Genomic DNA, 23,672 nt, shown 5'->3' with positions numbered 1-23,672 from the left:
GTACCACTCAACCTTATTATCGTGTCGGACTAAGTCCACCTGCAGGGTTTAACATGACAATCCTTATGAGCTCCTCTTGGGGGCATTATCAACTTAGATTACTAGGACACAGTTTCCTTCTATAATCAACAACACACACTATAAGTAATATCATTTCCCAACTTATCGGGCCTATTGATTTATCGAGCTAAATCTCACCCTTTGATAAGTCAAAGAAATAAATATTAAATATATGTGCTTGTTATTATATTAGGATTAAGAGCACACACTTCCATAATAACTAAGGTCTTATTCTTTTATTAAGTCAGTATAAAAAGAACTTACCTTAAATGGTCATGCTCAATACACTCAGAGTGTACTAGTGTAATTTATCAGTCAAGATAAACTAATATCTAATTACACTACGACTTTTCCAATGGTTTGTTCCTTTCCATCTCAGTCGTGAGCTACTATTTATAATTTATAAGGAATTGATAATATGATCTTCTGTATGTGACACCACACACCATGTTATCTACAATATAATTAATCGAACGACTACACTTAACTTATAAATGTAGATATTTGACCAATATGATTCTTATTTCTAAGTAAATGTTTATACAAAAAGCTAGACTTTTAGTATACATTCCAACAGTAGGTTATCGTTTAAAGGACCAAGAGATCAAGTTGTCTCCAAGAAAAACATAGTATCCAGAGGTGGAGCGTTTGGTATCGGGCCATCCACCCCAATCAGCATCAGTGTAAGAGATGAGACTAGAAACTGAAGACTCATAAAGATGTAAGCCATAGTCAAGAGTGCCCTGAATGTATTGCAAAATTTGTTTGAGAGCATTCATATGTTTACCCTTCGGGTTATGCATATGTAAGCAAACATGTTGCATAGCATAGGATATATTTGGTCTCGTAAATGTAAGATATTGCAATGCTCTCGCTAAACTGCGATAATAAGTATGATCTTCATAAGGAGATCCTGAAGAGACACTCAGTTTTGCCTTAATATCCACTGCGTAGTTGCTATTAGGACCCATGCGACAGGCAAGAGGGGGGTGAATTACCTGTAAATTACAAATGAACCTTTCTCGATCTTTCAACTCTAATTAGTAGCACAATTATAACAACAAATTAAATGAACAACTTTAAAAAGAAAGAGACAACAGAGTTACTTGGTTACAACCTATATGGTTGTTAATTCAAGGCAAAATAAAGCACTAAAAGATCTCTTTCGGTAAAGGAGGAGAAACCTCTTACATTTGTTGAACGCTCAGGAAGTTACTAGGAAATGAATACTTGAGTTGTTATATATTTCCTACATCTAAGAGCCTTTTTATAGCCCATGAAAAATCTTATCTGAGGCTAGAAGGCGCCTCCAACAAGGTGGAAGGCGCCTCGAGCGAGGCAAGCGAAGATAAAGTTTTATCTTCACCAATGGTTGCATTTTACCCAGTCTAAGGCACCTTTAAAGGATTGAAGGCGCCTTCCATGGGTGATTGAAGGTACTTTCCCACAGAAAGGCACGAAGGTACCTTCAGCCACATTGAGGGCACCTCCAGTAGCTCCGTAGCTCCTCTTTTGACTCTTCCACTGCTCTGATCGCTTGGGTGATTTCGTTCATTTGGAATTGGGCTCACCCAGACCAATATTCCGGCCTTTTCCTCGGACATGCTTCCTCCTCGGTTTCTCGTCCCTCGAACATCGCACATGCCCTTCTCGTCCACCAGTGTACTCTTCCGCAACACCTCGTCCCTCGGACGCATCGAGCCCATCGACTCTCTCCGGTGCCGTCCTTCTCGCTAGTTGCATCTTCTGCTCGACTTCTTATGTTCCTAATTTCCTGCACACTTAGACACAAGGATCAAACACAATATGACCTAACTAAACTTAGTTAACCACATCAAAACTACCCCAGGTTCTAACAGTTGTAGGTTTACAAGAGGTCATGCTAGCTAGTTCAATAATCTCCTCAGCATATTTACGTTGACAAAGAAATAACCCACCTGCATGTTGTGTAATTGCAATGCCCAAGAAATAGCTTAGAGGGCCCAAATCCTTTATAGCAAATTCAATAGCAAGGAAGGACATAATAGACTAATGAAGAGCATTAGATGATGTAGTGAGAATGATATCATCAACATAAAGGAGAATGTATGCCATGTCATTTTCTTGTTGATAAATAAATAGAGAGTGATCAAATTTGCTATGGAAAAAACCAATAATGGAGGCAAAGTCAGCAAACCATTGATACCAAGCACAAGGGTCATGTTTGAGGTCATATAGAGATTATCTTCGACAGACACACATAGTTTGGATGGACGGGGTCTTTGAAACCCAACGACTGATGCATGTAGCCAGTTTCATGTAGTTGACCATACAAGAATGTGTTTTAACATCCAACTGATGAATGTGTCAAGATTTTGACAGAGATATACTGAGAACAGTCTAAATAGTAGCTGGTTTCACTACGGGGCTAAATGTTTCATCACAATCCACACCAACCTGTTGAGACCTGCCATCACCAACAAGACGAGCTTGGTGCCTTTCAAAAGAACTATCAGATTTCTTTTTATGATGAAAATTCTACATTGAATGATTAATATTAACATTAGAAGGAAGGGACGTCATATCACACCTCGAGAGTACACTTGTCCTCTAAATTAGACGGTACCCTCTAGTAATAATATAGGAAACACGATATCGAACCAATTCAAGCCAATATAAAAATACCGATGTAATATAACAACACTAAGTCACAAAATGACAATACGTGTATGTATGCATGTATATGTAAACATACTCAAAATCTGATATAGAAAGAAACTACAGCCATAAACAACAGGAACAATAATATAAAGCAACTCAACGAAAACCTAACTCGAGCGGGACTAGCAGCTAGGACCTAGTGATACAATACCTCCTCTATCTGTTAACCTGAAAGTCAAGGGAAAAACAAAAAGTAGTGAGTATAACCACTCAGTGGATAGAAGAAAATAGAGAATGAATAACATACTGATAGGAGATCAAAAGATGCAGTCTCAGGTAAAATACTTACTAACCAACGTAGGTGTTCCAAAATAATCACCAGCTAACCAAAAGTATAATCAATAACATAGCATTTTACTAACTTGCTCAACCGAGTATAACCAACAAATCGGGGGTACATACAGTACATCCAAACTTGCATGCACAAATATATGTTTGACATATAGCAAACACATAACAAATACTGACTATAGGAGAACGCTCTACCATGGATGGTCCCGTGGGCAGTCAGAGTAAATGACTAGTCACTGCCTGCGGGAGAACGCTCTACCACGGATAGTCCCATGGTCGGACAGGATAAATAACTACTCACTGTCTGCGGGAGAACGCTCTATCACGGATGGTCTCATGGACAGACAGGGTATATACCAATGGTCACTAATGACTCTCTCACTCACATATGGGAGACAAGATATACTAACGATCGCTGATGACTCTCTCAACCATGAATGGGAGACAATGGTCGACAGGATATACCAACGGTTGCTGACGACTCTCTCAACCACGAATGAGAGACAATAGTCGTCAAGGTATAGCAACAAAGGGTCTAGTAGGATCCTCAAAATCCTACACTATGGTATAATTCTACTAATATATAGGCATGAGCCTATATAACAAGTAAGAATCTACTAGGATACACGTTACCATATATTACGATATAATCCTACTAATATATAGGCAAAAAATAGACAATCACGTCCCTAAATTACTAGTCACCTAGCATTAATATCTTGACTAATTTCATGGAATCATCACAAATATAATAAACAACGGAATTAATATCAAGTGGTTGATTCAGGGGGAAAAGCCTAGTGGAATACACTACCCTTTTGCTAGGGAGTGATTTCCATCAAGTCTAGGTCAGTATAATCTCACTAATATATATGCCCTCGCACCAATATACAACTATACTACTTATAATATTAGTGTCCTGCAGGTATGAGCTTAAGTATATAATCATACTATAATACAAAGTCACGAACATAAGGTATAAGCCTAAATAACAACAAGAGTCTATTAGGATACTCAATATCCTATACTACAATATTAAATAATAAACAAAGGTTTAGCAAGATATTCGATATTCTATACTATAGTATGATCATCCTGACAATAAACACAAAGTCAAATTATCTTCTAAGATGTCTTGTAGAATATCCAATGTTCTACACGTAGTATGGTAATATCATGCATATCCATGTGAACTCAATCATGAATAACAAATACAACTACATAGCTATCAACAATAGATTTACATATAAGGACAAACAATAAAGTATCAGCTCAGAAGCAATATAGGACAGATTTAACGTAAGCGAGTAACTGTAATCTCATCAGACATGACAGTAAATAATCATGCACTACAATCAAAGCTATCAAGAAGGTAAGCAAAATATACTCACCTGAAATGTAGATCATCCTAACAATCTTCAAGTCAAAGATCTATCTTGAGCTCGAATCCTACAAGCACCGGGTACGAGGCAAAACTAAGTATTATAATAAATCCTACTAACCATAAATAGTCTACATAAATAAATCATTTAATTTTTTCCTTTTCGGTCTTACTTTCTTAGATGTGTATCTAATAAATCTCTAATTTATTAGAAATCAATTAATTACTGGATTGAATTAATTAATCAACCTGTTCCTGTCGGAAAGTTGAGAAGACGAACCTGCCGGAATGACATGTATGGAAGGTTGACCGCATTCCCATGACCCGAAGGGTGAGCTGTATCCCGTGTTGACCAAGTCGTCCGGAGTCCTCTGGTCAACAGTACCTGTGGCCAGCGACCAGGTTGTCCCGGTCTCTGGTACCTCGATGCTCGAGGTGGGTCCCACAAATATATGAGCAGCTGTATAATAAATAAAGAAATGCAATGTAAGAGTACTGAATACAAGAACGTACCCTGGCCCCGGGAGGGTGCCCTCGGATGAGTCGGTCAACTTGTCGTGATGCGGATTTAGTCGTCGCGGTCCTGCAGAGTAGACAAAAGTGAGACAGCTGAGGAGACAGCTCTGGGGGTGACGATATGGAGTCCGATGCAGCATGGGTCCGAGAGGTGGCATGTCGGTCGAAATATGATGGCAACTCCTGAGCCGGAATACTACAACAGCCCGTAGGCCGGGACACGACGCGCAGGCCGGATAATACCAATAACTCATCGGCTCGATGGCCGGCACACAACATACAAGGCATCACACAAATCATGAAGGTCGTGAGTCGACCGGTGGCTGTCGCCGGAGGTGGCACCAGAAGGTGGCAGTGCCCACTAGAAGTGTCGGCGACGGCTGCTAGACTAGGCAGCGGCAGCTGGAAACGACGTCAAGGATGGTTGCAGCTAGCAAGGGCGACAACGCTCACAGGGGTATCGACGCCCGCGGCAGCGGGCAGGACAGGCGTCGGAGGCGGCGAAGGTACCCTCTGTGCACACCTCTACCTCGATGGCCAGACACAAGGAAACCAACGCCGGAGGGGGCTTCCGGCGGGGGGAGAGGCAGCGCCTCTGCTCCAGTGGTTGGCAGCATATGAAGGAGGACACGGCGAGCCTTCCTCGAGGCGGCGGCGGGTCTCTGCCAACGGCGGCCTGGGTCGAAGAGGAGAAGAAAGGAGCGATCGGCGACCAACGCTGACGAGGAGAGGGGCGGCCAGCGGCCGACGTGAGGTGCTCGGAGGAGTCAAGGTCGGTCCAGTGGCGGCAGCGACGATGAAGCCCAGCTTCTCTTCCTGTTGGCGACGCTGGGGTGCAGGCCAGAGGAAAGGAGGGAGAGGAGAGAGGTGGGAGGCGACCGGCACCGGCAAGGAGGGAGGAAGAAGCTCTTCCTGGCGGTGGACCAAAAAATGCCCCTCTGCTGCGTGAACAGTACTCCTCCTTAAGACCAAAATATAATTGCTCTAAAATGTCCAAAATGCCCTCTTATCTCTTCACCGTATCAAAAGCCTCCCCTTCAAGTCTAGTCGAAGGAGGCGCTAGTCCGACTGACTGGACAGTCTATCGCAAAGGGTTGGACCGCTCTCGATGTTAAAGTCAAATCGTTGAACTCATTGTATACTGGTACACGAGCGATTGCCGAGCGCGCGATCGCGAAGAGGCCGATCAGGCGGTCGGAAGGATGTCGATCGACTGAATAGATGTCAGGCGGGCGATGCCGAACGTGCGACCGCGAAGATGCCGACCGGGCGATCGGAAGAATGTCGATCAGGTGAATAGATGTCGGGCGAACGATGCCGAGCGGACGCATCACCCGTGAACTGAACGGAAGCGTAGCCCGAGAAATAGAGGCGCACGGACGCGAAAGTCTTTAGCCGAGCGGGCATAGAGCTCGTGGGATCTCGGTCTGAAACCAGTGGACCTACTCTCGTCCACGATCATTAAATATGCTCGACCTCGAACGGGGGAGATGGATGCTCTGATAAACTCGACCCCGAATGGGAAAGATGGATGCTCTGATAAGCTCGACCCCGAACGGGGGAGAAAAAATATCCGGTCTGGTCCGAGACCAGTGACGACCACTCGACCCTGATCGGGGGAAATAGGAGATCTGATAAGCTCGACCCCGAACGGGGGAGATGGATGCTCTGATAAGCTCGACCTCGAACGGGAGAGAAAAAAATATCTGGTCTGGTCCGAGACCAGTGACGACCACTCGACCCTGATCGGGAGAAATAGGAGATCTAATAAGCTCGACCCCGAACGGGGAAGATGGATGCTCTGATAAGCTCGACCCCGAACGGGGGAGAAAAAATATCCGGTCTGGTCCGAGACCAGTGACGACCACTTGACCCTGATCGAGGGAAATAGGAGATCTGATAAGCTCGACCCCGAATGGGGGAGATGGATGCTCTGATAAGCTCGACCCCGAACGGGGGAGATAAATGCTCGCCAAAACTGCTCGACCCCGAACGAGGGAGATAAAATATATGATAGTGACAATCGCTCGACCCCAAATGGGGGAGATAGAATATTCGATAAGCTGGTCCGAGACCAATGAAGACACTCGACCCCGAACGGGGGAGAAAAAAATATCCGGTCTGGTCCTAGACCAGTGACGACCACTCGACCCTGATGGGGGGAAATAGGAGATCTAAAATGCTGGTCCGAGACCAGTGAAGACACTCAACCCCGAACGGGGGAGATAGATGATCTGATAAGCTGGTCCGAGGCCAGCGAAGACACTCAACCCCGAACGGGGGAGATAGATGCTCTGATAAGCTCGACCTCGAACGGGGGAGATAGAAGATCCGATGAATTGGTCCATGAAGTGGTCTTCAAGCCGGGATTTTTATAGTCGCCGATTCGACTATGGGATTTAACGTCGCCGCTCGACGGTCTTCAAGCCGGGGGGGTTTATAGTCGCCGGTTCGACTTTAAAGTTTAACGTCGCCGCTCGACGGTCTTCAAGCCGGAGTTTTTATAGTCGCCGGTTCGACTCTAGAGTTTAACGTCGCCGCTCGACGGTCTTCTAATATAACTCAAACCCGGCCGATCGGCGCGAGAGTCTATGATAGAGCTCGTGGCTCAGATAATGTACACCCGGCCGATCGGCACGAGGCCTTCGATATCGAGCCGGGGCCTAGGATAATATACGCCTGGCCGATTGGCACAGGGTCTTCGACATCGAGCTCGAGGCTCGGTTAATGTACGCCCGATCGACCGGCACGGGGTCTTCGACATTGAGCCGATGGCTCGGATAATATACGCCCTGCCGATCGGCACGGGGTCTTCGACATCGAGCCGGTGGCTCGGATAATATACGCCCAGCCGATCGGCACAGGGTCTTCGACATCGAGCTGGTGGCTCGGATAATATACGCTCAGCCAATCAGCACGGGGTCTTTGGCATCGAGCCGGTGGCTCGGATAATATACGCCCGGCCGATCAGCACGGGAGTCCTCGCTCGAGAAACTTTGATAAATTCTATGATCGAAAGAAAATACAGCTGAAAAACTAACCTGCCGACCAGCAGAGGATCTGATTTAATTTCTCGACTCCCGAATACCCGTGGAGTGAGGATACGATATACTCGTCAAAACCCATCAAAGTCATGAGGATGGTGGAACTTTCCTGGTCATTCGTCTTCACGTTCCAGACCAGGTGCGTTCCCACAGACGGCGCCAATTTGTTCCTGTCGGGAAGCTGAGAAGACGAACCTGCCGGAATGACATGTATGGAAGGTTGACCGCATTCCCATGACCCGGAGGGTGAGTTGTATCCCGTGTTGACCAAATCGCCCGGAGTCCTCTGGTCAACAGTACCTGTGGCCAGCGACCAGATTGCCCCGATCTCTGGTACCTCGATGCTCGAGGTGGGTCCCACAAATATATGAGCAGCTGTATAATAAATAAAGAAATGCAATGCAAGAGTACTGAATACAAGAACATACCCTGGCCCCGGGAGGGCGCCCTCGGATGAGTCGGTCAACTTGTCGTGATGCGGATTTAGTCGTCACGGTCCTGCAGAGTAGACAAAAGTGAGACAGCTGAGGAGCCAGCTCTGGGGGTGACGATATGGAGTCCGATGCAGCATGGGTCTGAGAGGTGGCATGTCGGTCGAAATATGATGACAACTCCTGAGCTGGAATACTACAACGCCCCGTAGACCGGGACACGACGCACAGGCCGGATAATACCAATAACTCATCGGCTTGATGGCCGACACACAGAAGATGTCGACCGGGCGATCGGAAGAATGTCGATCCGGTGAATAGATGTCGGGCGGACGATGCCAAGCGGACGCATCACCCGTGAACTGAACGGAAGCGTGGCCCGGGAAATAGAGGCGCACGGACGCGAAAGTCTTTAGCCGAGCGGGCATAGAGCTCGTGGGATCTCGGTCCGAAACCAGTGGACCTACTCTCGTCCACGATCATTAAATATGCTCGACCCCGAACGGGGGAGATGGATGCTCTGATAAACTCGACCCCGAATGGGAAAGATGGATGCTCTGATAAGCTCGACCCCGAACGGGGGAGAAAAAATATCCGGTCTGGTCCGAGACCAGTGACGACCACTCGACCCTGATCGGGGGAAATAGGAGATCTGATAAGCTCGACCCCGAACGGGGGAGATGGATGCTCTGATAAGCTCGACCTCGAATGGGGGAGAAAAAAATATCCGGTCTGGTCCGAGACCAGTGACGACCACTCGACCCTGATCGGGGGAAATAGGAGATCTGTTAAGCTCGACCCCGAATGGGGGAGATGGATGCTCTGATAAGCTCGACCGCGAACGGGGGAGAAAAAATATCCGGTCTGGTCCGAGACCAGTGACGACCACTCGACCCTAATCGAGGGAAATAGGAGATCTGATAAGCTCGACCCCGAACGGGGGAGATGGATGCTTTGATAAGCTCGAACCCGAACGGGGGAGATAAATGCTCGCCAAGACTGCTCGACCCCGAATGGGGGAGATAAAATATATGATAGTGACAATCGCTCGACCCCGAACGGGGGAGATAGAATATCCGATAAGTTGGTCCGAGACCAATGAAGACACTCGACCCCAAACGGGGGAGATAGATGCTCTGATAAGCTCGACTCCGAACGGGGGAGAAAAAATATCCGGTCTGGTCCGAGACCAGTGACGCCCCACTCGACCCTGATCGGGGGAAATAGGAGATCTGATAAGCTGGTCCGAGACCAGTGAAGACACTCAACCCCGAATGGGGGAGATAGATGATCCATAAGCTGGTCCGAGCCCAGCGAAGACACTCAACCCCGAACGGGGGAGATAGATGCTCTGATAAGCTCGACCCCGAACGGGGGAGATAGAAGATCCGATGAATTGGTCCATGAAATGGTCTTCAAGACGGGGTTTTTATAGTCGCCGGTTCGACTCTGGGATTTAACGTCGCCGCTCGACGGTCTTCAAGCCGGGGGGGTTTATAGTCGCCGGTTCTACTCTAGAGTTTAACGTCGCCGCTTGACGGTTTTCAAGCCGGGGTTTTTATAGTCGCCGGTTCGACTCTAGAGTTTTGTTGGTTAATCCTAGGAAAACGTATCGATTCCACTGTACAAAATTTTTGTACAAGTGTCAAACCTTTCCTTAAATAACCTATTGTGTTCTTTAGAAGTTAAATTAGGAATCGCAGACGGAACTTAACATCATTGATTCCAAATTTAACTTATCTGTTCTTAATGGTTTAGATTTGAATCGCAAGCGGAACTTAACACTATTGATTCAAATCTACCTAGATTATTAATTCCATAAATATTAATTTTCAAAATTGGCTTCCAGGACTGCATGGTGAGGCACATGACCTTCTTGGATATGGGAGCAACCACCACCGCCTAGGCAAAGCCTTTTAAGGAAAGCTAATATTTATTTCCTTAAATAACTCTAGGTTAATCAAAAAGAACAATCGAATCACAAGTTCGAAAAAGAAGAAAACACAAACTTGGAAAACTATTTCGAAAAACTAGATCTAATTGCCTCTTGTATTTAGAATTCTTATAAAGAAAAAAACTAGCATGATGCGGAAAATAATTGCTAATTATACCTTCTCTTTGTATGTTAATGACCTCGAGATCTTCTGCAGTATTCCTCGCCTTGCCTTGGACGTCGTGTGGGCGACGATCCTTCAAGATGAACACCACTCAAAAACTATCTTATAAAATTTTCTTTTTTTAACATGGTGATAGAAAATTTAAATTTTAAAACTTTTTTTCCTTTTTTTTCTTAAACCGTAAGGATGGTTAAAAAAGGAAAGTTTTAAAATATTTTAAACTCTCTATTTAAACATGTGACCTAATTCAAATAAAGAAAGTTTTTAAAAATTAAAATTTCTCTTTTAAAACTTATAGTTTTCTACAAAGAGAAGATTTTAAAAATTCAAAACAACCCTCACTTTTTGAATTATTATGGCCGGCCCCTACAAGCTTGGTCACCAAGCTATAGGGTCGGCCCCTACAAGAGGATGTGGCAGGCCATTGCTTGGTCACTAAGCAATGGTCCGGCCCCCTTCTTGGTTACCAAGAAGAGCCTTACATTTAGATGGACTTAAGGCTATAATGAGGCTACGATAGGGACCTAGAGGAGAAATTGGTTTTGGCCTTCCGATGAGCTTGAGTATCCCGTGCTCGCCCCGAACACACAACTCAAGTTCATCGATAATAACTCATTCCACTAGAGAGTTATTACCGCACTACTGCACTAATCCCAAATTACATTATGGGCCCCTTCTTATCATGAGTGTGTTAGTCTCCCTGTGTTTAAGATTACGAATGTCCACTAATTAAGTAAGTTACTGACAACTCACTTAATTAATATCTAGCTCCAAGAGTAGTACCACTCAACTTTATTGTCATGTCAGACTAGGTCCACCTGCAGGGTTTAACATGGCAATCCTTATGAACTCCTCTTGGGGACATTCTCAACCTAGATAACTAAGACACAGATTCCTTCTATAATCAACAATACACACTATAAGTAATATCATTTCCCAACTTATCGGGCATATTGATTTATCGAGCTAAATCTCACCCATTGATAAGTCAAAGAAATAAATATTAAATATATGTGCTTGTTATTATATTAGGATTAAGAGCACACACTTTCATAATAACTAAGGTCTAGTTCTTTTACTAAGTCAGTACAAAAAGAACTTACCTAAATGGTCCTACTTAATACACTTAAAGTGTATCAGTGTAATTTATTAGCCAAGAAAACTAATACTTAATTACACTACGATTATTCTGATGGTTTGTTCCTTTCCATTTTTGTCGTGAGCAACTTGTTTATAATTTATAGAGAACCGACAACATGATCTTCTGAGTGTGACACCACACTCCATGCTGTCTACTATATAAATTAATTGAACAATTATATTTAACAAATAAATGCAGATATTGACCAATGTGATTCTTTTATTTCAACAAATAAATGTTTACAAAAGCTAGGCTTTTAGTATACACTCTAACAATCTCCCACTTATACTAAAAGACTAAACTGCCATATCTGTTGCCTTATATCTGATTCTCATCCCCTCCACATGCCGATCAAAAGCTTTCGCCGGAAGGGCCTTTGTGAAAGGATCTGCTAGGTTATCTTCTGATGCAATTTTGGCGATGACAACTTCTCCTCGCTTGATGATGTCTCATATCAGGTGGTACTTGCGCTCTATATGTTTACTTGCCTTATGTGCTCATGGTTCCTTCGAGTTTGCAACTGCACCGCTATTATCACAATAAATTGTGATGATCTTGGGCAAACCAGGAATCACATCTAAGTCCATTAGAAAGTTTCTGAGCCATACAGCTTCTTTGGCTGCCTCAGAGGCTGCCACATACTCAGCTTCCATGGTTGAGTCCGAGACGCATTTCTGTTTAACACTCCTCCATGCAATGGCTCCACCTCCTAGAGTAAACACATAGCCTGACGTAGACTTACTATTGTCCCTATCTAATTGGAAATCCGAATCCGTGTAACCCACAGGGAGCAAATCGTCTGCTTGATAGACTAGCATATAATCTCTAGCCCTTCTCAAGTACTTTAAAATATGCTTCACAGCAGTCCAATGTCCTTGTCCAGGGTTACTCTGATATCTGCTAACCATACCCACGGTAAAACATATATCAAGTCTCGTACACAGCATTGCATACATAAGGCTTCCTACAGCCGAAGCATAAGGAACTGCCTTCATGTCCTCAATCTCCTTTGATGTCTTTGGGGACATCTCTTTAGATAAGGCTACTCCATGTCTAAAAGGTAAAAAACCTTTCTTGGAGTTTTGCATGCTAAAACGAGCAAGGATTGTGTCTATATATAAAGCTTAGGATAGGCACAACACTCTTTTCTTGCGATCCCTTATAACTTTGATCCCAAGAATGTGTGCACATTCTCCTAAGTCCTTCATATCAAATTGTTTGGACAACCATACCCTTGCATCTGATAATACCTTGACATTGTTGCCAATTAACAAAATATCATCTATGTATAGTACAAGAAATACCACCACGTTTCCGTTACACTTCTTGTATACACAAGACTCATCCGGACACTGAATAAATCCATATGACTGGATTACTTCGTTAAACCAGATGTTCCAAGATCTTGAAGCTTGTTTTAGTCCATAAATGGACTGATTGAGCTTACACACTAGATGCTCTTTGCCTTTTTCAATGAATCCTTCTGGTTGCTTCATATGGATGTTTTCTTCAAGACTTCCGTTAAGGAAAGCTGTCTTGACATTCATTTGCCAAATCTCATAGTCCATATGAGCGACAATGGATAAGAGTATCCGGATAGACTTAAGCATGACTACGGTGAAAAAGTCTCCTCATAATCGATTCCCTCTTTCTAAATATACCCTTTCGCAACAAGCCTTGCTTTGAAGGTTTCTACCTTCCCATCTATCCCTCTTTTCCTTTTGTATATCCACTTGCATCCGATGACTTTTACATCATTTGGTGGTTCTACAAGCTCCCAGACCTTATTAGAATACATAGATTCTATTTCAGAATTCATTGCCTTTTGCCAAGATACTGCATCTAAATCTTGGAGTGATTCGTCATATGTTCGGGGATCAGGTTCATGTTTACCCGGGATCAAGTCCGAAGATTCTCCCAAAATATGAATCTCTCAGGTTGCCTTACAACCCTCCCACTACGACGAGGTACTGTCTCTGGCTGTGTATCATGTGTGACACGTGTTGCAGTTTCTTGTGGTTCTTCATCTTGTACTGTTGGTAGATAACACCAGGTGTTGGTAGATAACACCGCTAAACATGTTTCAACTACTAGAGTATGAGATATACCTTTATTATTCTGGTTCCTACGAGGACAGTCCGCTTTCTAATGTCCGGACTGCTTGCAGATGAAGCACTTGCCCTTCGGCTTCTTCATTCCAGCTTTCTGTCCTGTACTCTGAGGTTTATTCACCTTCTTTGCTGAAAAGACCTGTTTCTTATTCTTCTTGCCTTTCGACTTAGAAGTAGAACCATTTTCAGCATAGTGAATTTGAGAACTGTGACGAAATATTCATTCTGCTGCCTGTAGTTCTGTCAGAAGTTCCACCAACGTATACTCTCTTTTGTTCATGTTATAGTTCAGGCGGAACTGCTCAAAACTTCTGGGCAGCGTTTGGAGAATTATATCGACCTGGGTTTCCCCATCGATTTCTCCACCAAGGACTTGTATTTCATTTAGATAAGCCATCATTTTGAGGATATGATCCCTTACGGGTGTCCCCTCAGACATAGTGGCTATCATTAGCTTCCTCATTGCCTCTTGCCTAGCAGTCCGACTTTGGTGCCCAAAGAGTTCTTTGAGATTGCTCATTATATCATAAGCTGTTGGTAAATCTTGATGCTGATGTTGCAATACATTTGACATAGATGCCAAAATGTAACACCGCGCCATCTCATCAGCTTTTACCCATTTCTTATGATACTCAATCTCCTCTGGGGTAGAGTCACCGTCAGGTGCATCAGGGCAAGCCTCAGTCAGTACAAACTTATAGCTTTCAGCGGTAAGAATAATGTCCAGGTTTCTTTTCCAATCAATATAGTTGGGACCAGTAAGTTTGTTCTCTTTCAGTATAATGGCTAGTGGGTTGAAAGTCATCCTAAGAATCACAAAAATAAACTTTGGTCAAGACTCTAAATTTAGAATAATATTGATTCCTCAAATAATACTATTTTAAATTAACCAACACCTCAAATCACCGTGAATATTGCATGCCACGTTAGTGTGGACATATACAAATTCAACATTTGTAAGAGAAGGGTGTGACCCATTAATTTTATTATCTTATCATCCTAACTTTATGACAAATAAAATTAATAGTTGGTTTTACTTTGGTCACACAATACAATAGCAGTGACTCCGTTGGGGAGGATACTATTGAATGCGTCTAAGTGTATACCATTACTTGATACTAAGTCCATTAAATAGGGTTGTGCCCCTTTAGTTGGAGAAGATCACACGCTCCTAAATAATTTCCTATAACCATCCATAAAAGGAAGTTTGATCTAGTGATCCGCAACAAACCCATCCGTTGTGGAGGGAGGCACTCAGAGCCAACACACAAGCTTGTTGCATCACTTACAAACCAGTAATGGAGACCATGAGATTTATTAAAATCCCTCTCCCACTTAATTATTTAAAAATGAGGATTGTAACCTATGCTAGCATACATCACATGCATATAAACATCACAGTAAATAAAAGTAATTAATTTGAAAATTAATTTTCCAACTATTATGACCTTTTCCATCACTGTCTTTAGTATGCTCCAACCCTAGCTGTTGGACCCGCCAACCCACCATACATCACACAAAAAAATAATACTACATATTTAAAGGAAGAACAATTAGAAATCAAAACAAACAAACAAAAATATTCATTACAATACTCAAGTTTGCAACCAAAAATAAAAAAAAAATCTATTGGGCAATGTCTGAGTGGTCAGCAATATGCTCATCATGGTCATCTTCTTCTTCCTCGTCAAGCATGGTTGGACAATTTGATAAATCACTGACATTTGAAGTACCTACAAGAATAAATAAAAAAACTGTATAAATTTTGTTATACATAATATTATAAAATATAATAAAAAATAGTACTTTTCATATCATTCCACAACCAACGACGAGCACACATCAATGCCTCCAAAGTATCTGGATGAAGCCTACTACGATGAGGACTGACCAATCTTCCACTATCACTAAAAGCAGACTCAGATGCAACTGTTGAAACAGGGATGACTAAAATATCTCTTGCCATTTTTAGTAAGTTAGGATATTTAACTCCATTTGTCTTCCACCAACTTAGGATGTCAAAATTTCTAGCTCTTGGCAAAACACTTTCTCCTAAATATGTATCCAACTCCGAAGTTTTGGAAACCAAAGTAATAGGATCTGAACTAGCCACAAATTGGTCATACTTATGTAAAGTGGCACTCACACGACCAGAAGCACAAGATGATGATATATTTCCCATAGCCACTGAACTTCTTGCACTCAAGCTATTTTCCCTAGTTTCAGTCCTTGATTGGTAATCCAATAATAAATCATAACAATTTTGACGAATCTCATCTACCTTAAATTGTGATCTTTCACCATAGATCTGTGAAAAGTAAAATTCAACCAGTTTCATTTTGTACCTAGGATCTAGAATAGCAGCACCCCCATCATAATATGGCAAGAATCCCAATATTTTTCACTTTCCTAACATCTTTTCTGTCATACATTGGATCACGATCTTTGGACTATTCATCCACTCATCTAATTGTAATTTGATATCACATATATTTGGAAAATAAAAATTAGACGTGGGGTAAAGTGTACCAGAGAACATCTCAGTCACCTCATAAAATATTTTCAACTTATCACAAATTTCAATTGCATGCTCCCAATCTTCATCGGTTGGAACATTCTTATACTGTTTCTCTCGACATTTAAGTCGTGGAAACACATCTCGATAAATTATTGCAGTTTCTAACATAAAAAAAAGTAGAATTCCATCGAGTTTTGCAATCGAGAGATAATTTTTTAGTACAATCAATTTGCAATTGACGCACAATATCTTCAAACTTTTCTACTCTTGAAGGTAAAGCAGTCCAAAATATGATACTATCTTGTATTTTCTCAATTCCATCACTTATAATTTCCAATCCATCTTTGACAATCAAGTTCAAGATATGAGCACAACAACGCATATGAAGTACCTTTCCATTTAGTGTCAAATCTTTCCTTGGGAGCTTCTCTAAGAGAAGACGAAACATGACATCATTGGTCGTGCAATTATCAACTGTGACTGTTGACACTTTGCGATCAATATTCCAATTCAAAAAGCACTCAACAAGCTTATCAGCTAGAATCTCAGTTGTATGTGGCACCGGAATATATATAAACCTGTAAAAAAATTAAATATCATAAATTATTTTCTTGTTTCATATATAAATTCTTAAATATAATTACCTAGAAATAAAATTGAACATACCTCAAGATAACACTTTGTAGTGTCCATGAATCATCAATAAAGTGCCTAATAACTGCCATGAAACCTTTTTTAGTATTGTTTGATGTCCACATGTCAGTTGTGATTGCAATTCGGCACTTAATCTTGCCCAACAATTTGTAGCACTTAGACTTCTCTTCTTGAGATCATCTTAAAACAAGGTTGGAGGCTAGTAATAAAATCTCGGAACCCCTCATGATCAGCAATACCAAGTGTATAATCATGCAAAATGACCATCACAGCAAGTTTATACCTTGAATCCTCTTGGCTGAAAATATGGGTAGTCAAGTCCTGACTTCCACATTTTCTTGCTTGCCATGAGACTTTGTCGGATATCCATTTTTCTGGGGCGTTTTTTACAAGTCTTCTCATAATGTTTTAACAAATGTGTAGTTCCATGGCTTGCTGGAGCTTTGAGACGGGCTTTGCAATAGTTACACTCTGCGAATTGAATATTTTCGACCATCACTCTCTCAAAGTGGTTCCAAGCCTCTGAAGTGTACTTTCTCTTGCCACTACATTTAGAAATACCATCAACTCTCAAATCATTACCACCACCATCATTCTCAGGAGTGATTTCCAATACATTATTATTGTCTTGAAGATTTATAGATGCTTCTTCAGATTCCATCTACAAATAAATAAACAAAGAATTATAAAAAAAACTTCCTAAACAGATGATTAAAGAATGAAAAAAACAAATAAACAAAGAATTATAAAAAACTCCCTAAACAGATGATTAAAGAATGAAAAAAGTAAGTACACGAGAAACATTTAAAAAACTCAACCCTTTAATTAAATTTGTCCCTTGTTCTTGAAAAATAATATATTAAAACACCATAAACAAGAAAGTGAAACACTTACTTCTGCGGTTTGCCCCAATAGTTTCCAAAACAAATCCCTAAAATTGCCCCTCAAAGTTCAAACTCCAGTTTCATCGCAAGATCTTCCCCTACCAATTGCAAACACTCGACTTTAGCATGTCGATTCCCTCATTTCCTTGTCAAAGACTCAAAGATGTATATTTGTGGGTGAGAGGAGTAGGGAACGACCAAGAGACTCCAAGACAAAGAGGTGAGGCGGCTGTGGCATGTGGGAATGGCTGAATGGGAAAGGTTGGAACAAATAAAAAATTAGGGCATTTAAGGTATTATAGTTATTATATATTTTACATAATATAAAAAGGAAACTGATCCCCGTTATATGTGTTGTAGAAGGATGGGAAATAGGAAAGTATTTATAAATAGTTCATTATTTTTAAATGTAATGATTAAATTTTTTTTTGGGCTCTTATCGTCACCACTCACCATCAATATTTGTATGTGTAATTTCTCCGTGTAAATAACTTTATGTACTAAAAAATTATATTATAAATAATAAGTATTAATATTCGGGGCGGGTTCGGGGCGGGTTTGATCAATCCCAGGACCCACCCCAGACCCGTCCCTAGACCCGTTGACTGGGTCCTAACCCGCCCCGTAACCCATTTGACTGAGTTTAGACTCGGCCCAAATGGGACGGGTTTAACACGGGACCGGGTTTGAACCCGACCCATTGTCATTCCTAGTCAACCTTCCATACATGTCATTCCGACAGGTTCGTCTTCCCAGCTTCCCGACAGGAACACAACCTATTAATTAATTCATCTATACATTTAATTTATTCTATAATTAAATCATTGAATCAACTTAATCAATTACTTGGTCAAACTATTAACATATTAATTAATCCATCAACCTTTTTAATCAAATATCAATTAATATCAAATTAGTTAAACAGATTAATCAAACTGAATGAATTCCATCGATTAATTAAATTAACTTAATTAATCGATTACTGAGAAATAAACTAACTAACTAATTAATAATTAAACCCACTTATTTAGCTTGTTTTTTCCTTATCCCAACGTAGATCGCCTCCGACTTCGTCTCCTTGAGCATGTACGCCTCCGTTCCTCTATCATCACCGGTGACTCGACGCCCACAATTGATTGAAGAGTTCCTCCTCCATCAACATCACTGAACCCGATTTCTGGCCAAGATCTGCCTCTTTACCGCCACCATCCTCCCCGGTGAGATACCGATCGATGCTAACGTGAATGGAGATGCTAACCCGATTGCCTCTTAGTCAGAAATTAGGATGACGGTTAGTCGTTGAAGTGTTTGCTTGATTGCATGGTGTTGACGGCAGTGGTTGGTATGCACAAGTGTGAGGCAGTGGCGGCTCACTAACAGTAGCGGCGCAAGGTCGAACGAGGGTGGTTGCTGCTCGGGGAAGACGACACAAAGGGAAGGAAACAGACACAACATGGGCTCTGATCGGCTGCGTGGCAGAGAGGAGCGCTGCAAGCGCATGAGGAAGACGCGGCATTGACTTGGATCGCACAACGACACTATCATCATGAGGTCCCCTCGGAGAGGAGGGGAGAGAGCCAGCTGGGCTGTCTGTGGTGTCAGTGGTTGTGGAGGCGAGCATGGATCGCGATCAGCACTCGACGGCGGCAGCAAGCGCGTTCGAATGCGGCGTCGCGAGAAAGCAAACAATCACACGATTTGGATCTAGGGTTTGATAATCCAACTTAGGCTTATATGCACAATCAACTCCCACTTTAAATAAATATTCCTAAACATGCTTTTCTTTTACCCCATAAAATCTAAAAATAATTTCTTTAAAATCTAAAAAAATTCCAGTAAATTTTATAAATTTATATAAACTTATTTCCTGATATATTATCCATTAAAATATATTTGTTTTCCTTAAAATAATTTAATTATATTAATATTTAATTATTTTAAATCCTTAGCTATATTTTTGATATATTATACACCAACTCCCGCATCTTATTGTTAATAAGAGCATCATATTCGTCTGACATGGCTGCTTTCCAATTTTGGTCGGACAATGCATCATTCAAGTTACGGGGAATAAGGGATGATGTAATAGAAGATGTCAAATTGAATTGAGGTTTGGGATTAAAAATTCCATGCATATTGCGGGTTGTAATGGATCGAGATAAGGCTTGGCTTGTTTGGTAATGGTGTGGGTTAGGTGAGGATGCTAACGATTGGGTTGTTCTAGGTGGGATGGGTTGTGGAGAAGTGTTGTTTGACGCAGGTTGAGATGTGAGCTTGAATTGAGCTGGTTGAGGAGGTTGGATGACAGTGGACTCTTGTTCTTCCTAGTAGATTAGGTTAGGTTGACTGTGAAGATGATGGTGCAAAAGGGGATGCAGACCATCACTCAAAAAATCATAGGAGTGGAAAGGAGTGTGTAGAGTGGCAAACGGGAAGTTGGACTCATCAAAAATAATATATCTAAAGAGAATTATTTTTTTGACTAGACAAATCATAACACTTATATCGTCTATGATTAAGTGGGCATCCCAAGAAAACACCGGAGGTGGAACGAGCATGTAGCTTGTGTATTGTGGTGGAAGGAATGAGAAGATAATATAAATACCTAAACACCAGTAAATGTGTGTAGAAAGGGTCCCGATGGTAAAGAAATTGAGTTGGGAAATAATTGGAGAGTATCTTGCTAGGGAGAATGTTTAATAGTTATGTTGCCATTTTGAGAGTATGATGCCAAAATGATGGTGGCATAGAAGAGCGAGCAAGAAGAGTGAGCAAGGGTAATATAAATGCCAAAATGATGTTTAAGAGTTAGTATGACAAAATTGCTTAAATGACTCGTTATCAAATTCCCTCCTATTGTCACACTAAAAACATTTAATATTTTTCTCAAATTGAGTTTGAATGAGTGCACTAAAAGATAACAAAATGGAAGGAACTTGTGATTTTCTTCCAATAGGGAATGCCCATAAGAAATTAGTATAATCATCTAAGAGAAGAATATAATATTTATACCTGCTGAATTTAAAATCGCTGAAGTTCACAAATCACTATGTAGTATATTAAAAGGCTTTGTAGTGCAGAATTTGAAACATGAAATGACAATTTAACATGTTTTCCAAAAATACAAAATTGACAAACAAAAGGCCATGAAGATGTTTTACAGTCAATAAATTTATTATTCCTAAGTGAGTGTAAAACAAGTGCCCCTAGATGTCCCAAATGATTATGCCATAAAGCAGGAGAAAGAGTTGCAAAGATTGATGGAGAGGTGGTGGTGAGAGGATATAGATCCTCGGTGATATCACATCTCATTAGTGGCATCCCCGCCCGAAAATCCTTCACAGAAAAACCAAATGGGTTAAACTCAATGGAAACATTATTGTCAATGGTGAAATGACGCACATATATTAGGTTTTTAATTAGGTTAGGAGCACGTAGGACATTGTTTAGAGTTAAAGGTAGTTGAGGTAGGGAAAGAGATTTTTGCCCATAACTACAAATTAGAATTCCTATCCATTGCCAATAATAATATTTTTGTTATTGCTTATATTAAAATAGGACATGAGAGTACCTTTGAGATGCAGTCATGTGTGAGGTTACACCGGTATCCATGTACCAGTTTTCATTGGAACATTAAGAGACAAATTGTGCATTGTTGTATCAATATTAGTAGGTGCATAGCTCGAAGGAGATTGACACTTGGACATTACAAGCCTATGGTGGATACTTGCCTAGAATTCTAGGCTGACGAGTAGGAGGTGGACAAGCCCATGATCAGGTGAGGTAAGGACAAGACGGAGCAACCCATGCTTGTTGTCCCCAAGACCTTGATAGTGGGTATGGTACCCACTAGTACGACTGCTGCTGTTGCCACAGATGTTGCTGTCGTTGTCCACAAGCATGGTTACTACTACCACAACCTTTTCCTCTACTGCCACTATATTTTTCTCGATTATTATTGTGATTCTGACTACATTTCTAACCATTATTGTCACGGTTGATGTATTACCAGAACGTGATATCGAACTTTGACCATAGTCAGACGCAACATCAATAGAACCGTTGGTAGTGAGGAGAGTGGTGCCAGTAGCGTTGGCGGCGGCGGTTGTGCTTATTTAGCCTTTTGAGTTTCCTCAAGGATTAACTTCGATCATGTCTCATAAGAAGGCAGTAAAGGATCACTTTGTTGAATGAATGTAACAATACGCTCGTAGTTCTCCTTTAAACCCGCAATTAATTGAAGAACTCATCGTTGATTTGAAACCAGTGCACCAATGTTAGAGAGTTGATTAGCAAATATTTTGTGTTCTTGGCAATAGGGCGAGATGTTAGGATACTTATTCATCTGAATGTGAGTGGTTTTCTAGGTAAACGACATGAGAAGTTTTATTATCTTGGAAAATTTTTACAATTGTTCCCATTCTTGCTGTGCAGTTGAATCTGATTCCAAGATGGTATGTAAGAGATTAGTGGAGATCATACCATAAATCCATTAAAGGACTATTGCATCCAAGCGCGACTATAATGCTTTCTTAGTCTCGATAACCTCTTCTTGTTCTGCTTCGGTTGGCTTCAATTTTTGTGGGATAATATGATCAGTAACTTGGTATGCTCGGTAATGAATTTTAAACAACTCCACTCATGAAGAATAGTGTCCCTTTTCCATCTCTAGAGTAATGAAGGTGAAATTTTTGCCATTATTTATAGCCAGTGCAGGATGGAATTTGGTTTGTTCGACCATTAATATATGAGGAGAATAAGAGATAAGGACGGGAATGTGGAGGAGGAAGGAGGTTGTTAGTATGTCTAAAGCTATGATACCATGTAAGAAATCCTGTGTGCTATTCTTATTCATCTTCATGAAATACATACAAGAGTACATCAGTGTTATTAGGCTACAATCAAGGTGATTATTTACATTCTAATAATAAAAGATTATATAGAGATTTTTTCCATAATCTAATAAGGTGATTATTTATATTCTAATAATAAAAGATTATATAGAGATTAATTCCATAATCTAACAAGGTGATTATTTACATTCTAATAATAAAAGATTATGCATAGATTATTTCCATAATCTAACAATCAGAATCACTTTAAACCAAGATTATTCCACTTCTATGAGTTTGCTGAATATAATTATACCCTAAAATCTGTATTCCATGGTCTACATTAAGAGATATGGATTTTGAAATCTTCACAACCTTAAGACAATTTGATAAAACTCATTAAAAGGTTTAGTTTGTTAAAATAACTCACCAACACTACAAAAGTGTTGTTAAGATTTTTTTTTGATTTGGATCATGTCAAAATTTAAAATTCTAAACCTTGTAACTCATCAACAGGTTTTGGCCAAAACTCACTCATAGTCATAGGAACTTCAGAATCACTTCAAACCAAGAACATTACACTTTTGGAAGCCTCTTGAGTATAATCATGCCCTTCAACCTAATTTCATAGCCTAGATTGAGAGATATAAGTTTTTGAAATATTTACAACCTTAAGATAATTTAACACAATCTCGTTAAAGGACCAAGTCTATCATATTTACTTACCAACACCACCAAAGTGTTCCTATAACTCCGATCCCTAGTTCAAATTATGTCATGAGTTTGAAATTTTGAATACTATAGGATCATCATTAAGTTTTGCTTAAAATTCGTTGATGACTTTAACAACCTTAGAATTGCTTCAAACCAAGACCATTACATTCTTGGGAGTCTTCTAAATGTAATTATGGTCTAAGACTTAGATTCCACTACATAGATTGAGAGATATGAGTTTTTGAAATCTTAACAATCTTAAGACAATTTAATTTTAA

At 41.0% G+C, this 23,672-nt stretch overlaps 1 protein-coding gene across 1 annotated transcript; it reads right to left on the bottom strand.

Moving 5' to 3' along the window:
• Positions 1-15,418: 15,418 nt before the first annotated feature.
• On the bottom strand, positions 15,419-15,974 carry LOC122048268 (zinc finger BED domain-containing protein DAYSLEEPER-like). The gene is made up of 2 exons (XM_042609861.1): positions 15,599-15,974; positions 15,419-15,525 (listed from the first exon to the last, which is right to left on the bottom strand). The coding sequence occupies exons 1-2, from the start codon at positions 15,972-15,974 to the stop codon at positions 15,419-15,421; spliced, it is 483 nt and encodes a 160-aa protein (XP_042465795.1).
• Between the last annotated feature and the right edge of the window lie 7,698 nt (positions 15,975-23,672).

The sequence above is a fragment of the Zingiber officinale genome, chromosome 2B (genome assembly GCF_018446385.1).
Source record: "Zingiber officinale cultivar Zhangliang chromosome 2B, Zo_v1.1, whole genome shotgun sequence".
NCBI lineage: Eukaryota > Viridiplantae > Streptophyta > Magnoliopsida > Zingiberales > Zingiberaceae > Zingiber > Zingiber officinale.
This window is presented reverse-complemented; position numbering and strand designations above follow the sequence as displayed.

Excerpts from the sequence above, each read along its gene's own strand:
- LOC122048268 (XM_042609861.1), bottom strand. The coding sequence starts at position 15,974 with ATGGGAAATATATCATCATCTTGTGCTTCTGGTCGTGTGAGTGCCACT. Across the intron at positions 15,526-15,598 it reads GTTGTGGAATGATATGAAAA|GTACTTCAAATGTCAGTGAT; the intron begins GTACTATTTTTT and ends TTATTCTTGTAG.